The following is a 4004-nucleotide window of genomic DNA, read 5'->3' as shown; positions in this document are numbered from 1 at the left end:
TGTCTGAAAGCCAATCACTTTTACCAAGCTCAAATAAATTTGTCCAAACAATCTCATGATTATTAGAACACACACTAATTAATGAACTAGACACAACAAATGCCGATTTACCAAAATCTATCTACATTTGAACCAAATCAAAATAACTAACAAAAGGTAGATATGATTTCTAAACCTATTGCAAAGCAAAGGGAATAAACACATCAAAAAGGTAATAATGATACACTCAAAATACACAATGAATGCTTCCATTGAATCTAATAAAGAATTTACAAACTAACAGCATTGATAACACAATTATCAATTATGTTATCATTTCACATTTTTGTGCAATCAAATACAGAACAAAGAGACTCAATTTTTCTACTATTATATATGCAAAATGCAATTGAAAGAGATAAACACAAACAACAATGTAATCTGTAATTATATTCTAGTGTACCCTGCTCGATTGGTAGAGAAACTACCACCAACAACAGAAAGCAAATCTCCATCGAAGATCTCTACTTCATCTAAATACAAATCATCAATACTCCGAAAAGCCGCATGCAAAACAACCACCACAGCACCAACGAGTACCGACACCAAGACATTGAGCCAAACACCGGTAAAAACAAGCGCGACGACAGTGAGGGACGAGAGTGCGGCGAGGAGGAAGCGGTCGTCGACGGAGAACCGGAGGAAGACAACGGGACGATCACGGAAGAAGAAGAGAAAGAACCACGCGGCGAAGACGGCGAGGTAGACGATGAGGGAGAGCGGGTGCCAGAGAAGACTGAGGAAGAGGATGAAGAGGATTATTGCAGCGTAGTTAATGCGGAAATGGTTGAGGTTGCGTTTCATTCGGTGAGTCGATTCGTTGAGGGAGTGAGGGGGAGTGAAGGATTGGAGAGAGAAGAAGCTTTCCCATGGGCGGCGCGTGGGGTAGTTGGAGGGTGCGGTGGCGCGTGGGGGAAATGGGGAAGGTGAGTTTGTAGGGAGAGAATTGTAACTTGGTGAAGATGAAGTCGGATTAATGGAAGACATTGCATCACGGTTCAAAAAGAAACCCTAATTCAATTTTTATTTATACTGTTTCTAAAGTATGTGATGTGAGTGACGATCTCGTGATTTTCTTTCCTTTTCAATTATCATAACTTTAAAGTTTAAACACGTCTTCATCTGATGATTGAACAACCGACATTGGATTTTACTTTTTATTTTTGAATGTAAGTAACTGCTGGAAAATTTTGTTGAACAACCCATTTTTATCAAGCTTACCCAAAACGCCAATAACTTTACTCTACTTTTGTTTACTTTTACAAAACTGTTTTGACTGAAGAAGAAATGCTAAATTATTTTTAGGCTTTTTTTAGCCTTTTGAAAATCTAAAATTAGATTTAGGAGATAGATAAAACTTTATTAAATAAAATTTTAATAAAAATTTTAATTTGAGTTTTTTTTAGTAAATTTGTATTTATTTACCTCTATAGATTTAATATTTATTGTAAAAGTTTAATTTTAAATTTTTTACTTGTAGTAAGTATAGTAGAGAATATCTTATTCTCAATCAGATGAATAAAGTTTTCTTTTTAAGATTCTGATTTGTAAAAAATGATTGTTCTTTTCCTAATCATAGGAATAAGATGTTTATAGACTACTGTCCAACTAGATCGTGGGAATAAGAGAAATTTATCTTCCCTCTTTTATATGGGAAGTCGATGATGGAGAATATGAAAATTGAACGATCTAGAATAGGGTTGAATAGACTATTCTCCTACAATTATTTTCAAAAATATTTTCTTTTACCAATTCAAAATTTTACAAAATGATGGGCAAATAACAACATGATAAGGTTTTGAAAAACATACATTTCATTGTTTGTCACATTACATGGGATGATAAAAAAAACATCACAATTAAGATAGATGAAATTGCTTGAAGAAGCACTGCAACAATAATTATAATTCAAATTTCAAATTGAATTTTGATCAATTGATTGTTCAATCTAAAGTTAAGAGTTTTTAATTATGATCATATGATAGGATATTTAAGGAACTATATCTATCATAAACTTAATCTTATACAACCAATCACTACAAATAAGGTAAAGATCTAGTAACATGATATTCTAAAAATGACAAACAACATAAGACATGTAATACTATGCAAAAATATAAAAGGGATTGGTAGAATAAAATATACATCAGATTTATAATGGTTCGGTCCATTTATTCTTGCTAGAGCTTAATTCAGTCTCCAATGGTTTCACCATTGAAATTTTTTGTAAGGTCTTCCACTATTTTTTGGAATTAATACAAGAGAATTTTTGAAACAGCGGAATCAACAACAATGAACACTACAAGCTAATTGTGTTAGGCAACACATATCTACATTGATTTTCCCTTCTATGGTAGTAGAACACTAAAACTGCAAAATTTTCAAGGTATTCACTTGATCTTGATTCAAAATATTGCTATAGACAAAAATTTTGCTCCAAACTTCCATTCTGCAACATTCTTTACTCAGTTCTACTGGTTCCTTGTCTCAGCATTTGTTCGATCCAATAATGAATGGAACACTCACAACTTCGTTATGCGACAATCTTTACACCATTCTACTGAAGTCTTCCATGGAGTATAAAGAACATTATTTTCTTTGCTAAAAGTCAATCTCCAGATACCATATACAAAAAATGATTATTTATCCAAACACACACATACGCGCGCGCGCGCACACACACACTAAAACTTCACAAAAAAACATTAGTTTCCCTAATGTACATGGATCTACCACTCAAAATCAATCTTTAGAGTTGAGTACCATAAAAATGGTTTATTGGTTTAAGATTGAAGATGATGAAGGTTAACTAAAGAGCCTCACACAACACAACTTAGATCTCACGAGATCTATATTCTAGAAAGTTTTTCACAAGGTTGAAACAAAGAGGTGATATGTTTGTGAAAGGAAAAAGACTCATGGTTTTTTCTCACGATTTATGAAAAATATTTATCTCACTTGATCTCACATCATTGGATCTCTCGAGTGTGTCTCTTGTCAAAGAGTATCACACTTTGAAAAATTGACAAAAATAATTTATATAGGGGCTAGAAGTAAGGAACAAAATATGAGGAAAAGAATAAATGATTCGAGTTAAGTCATGCAGTTACGATTTGAATTAGTAAAAATAGAATGAATTGAATCAAATTAATAAAATATGAAATTTTCCATTTTAATTTTAATCATGATTTGCACTCATGATTCGAGTGAGACAAAATAGTGATTTGTAGTCATGATTCGAGTCAAAAAGAATTGTGATTTGGCTCAAGGAGTGTTGTGATTCGAGTCACACATATCCTTGATTCAAATCAACTTGACAGACACAAAATCCAAAATTAAAATTGATGTTTGATTCGAATCACCCATATGCCTTATTCGAATCAAGCTTCACTAAAAAACATTGTTTTGAGTTTTATAACTTGTGATTTAAGACACACGCAAGATGTTGACTTTGACCAACTTGCTCAAGCTTAAAAAAACATATTAACATAAGTTCAAATCCTATTTATTGAATGAGAGAGTGACTCAAGGTACAGTTCTAATCAAATAAATGAATTACACAAATTAAAGACAAATTAAAATACTAATTAAAATTAACGAAAATTGAACAGAACAATCAAAATAAATATGATACCCACTAAGAAATTTCAGTCTTTTTTTTTTTATGTTTGACAAATTTAAGATATTATTTTATTTGAGCAGTTTGATTTGATTTCCGATCATTGATCAACATGCAAATCATACATAGCTTTTTTAGACATTGATACACATCTCTTGAGCTTTCAAGCTCCACGTGCATTAAACACTTAATGAGCATAAATACAGTAATAATATCTTACAAACTTCTCCCCTTTAAAAAATATCAACAAAAAAAAGAAAATAAAAAACAAATACGTACAGAGATAAAACCACTACAACATGCGAACGCACTTTAAATGTCACACATTAGAAAATTATCAAACCAG

General features: G+C 31.9%; 1 protein-coding gene across 1 annotated transcript; it reads right to left on the bottom strand.

The window, feature by feature from the left end:
• Positions 1 to 232: 232 nt before the first annotated feature.
• LOC127096804 (PRA1 family protein F2) lies at positions 233 to 1164 on the bottom strand. Its single transcript, XM_051035347.1, has one exon. It carries the CDS (start codon positions 1024 to 1026, stop codon positions 427 to 429), a length of 600 nt encoding a protein of 199 aa, XP_050891304.1. The 5' UTR covers positions 1027 to 1164; the 3' UTR covers positions 233 to 426.
• Positions 1165 to 4004: the final 2840 nt, after the last annotated feature.

The sequence above is a fragment of the Lathyrus oleraceus genome, chromosome 6, assembly GCF_024323335.1.
Source record: "Lathyrus oleraceus cultivar Zhongwan6 chromosome 6, CAAS_Psat_ZW6_1.0, whole genome shotgun sequence".
NCBI lineage: Eukaryota > Viridiplantae > Streptophyta > Magnoliopsida > Fabales > Fabaceae > Lathyrus > Lathyrus oleraceus.
This window is presented reverse-complemented; position numbering and strand designations above follow the sequence as displayed.

Bases quoted from the DNA above. Each gene is read 5' to 3' on its own strand.
- LOC127096804 (XM_051035347.1), bottom strand. From the start codon at position 1,026: ATGTCTTCCATTAATCCGACTTCATCTTCACCAAGTTACAATTCTCTC.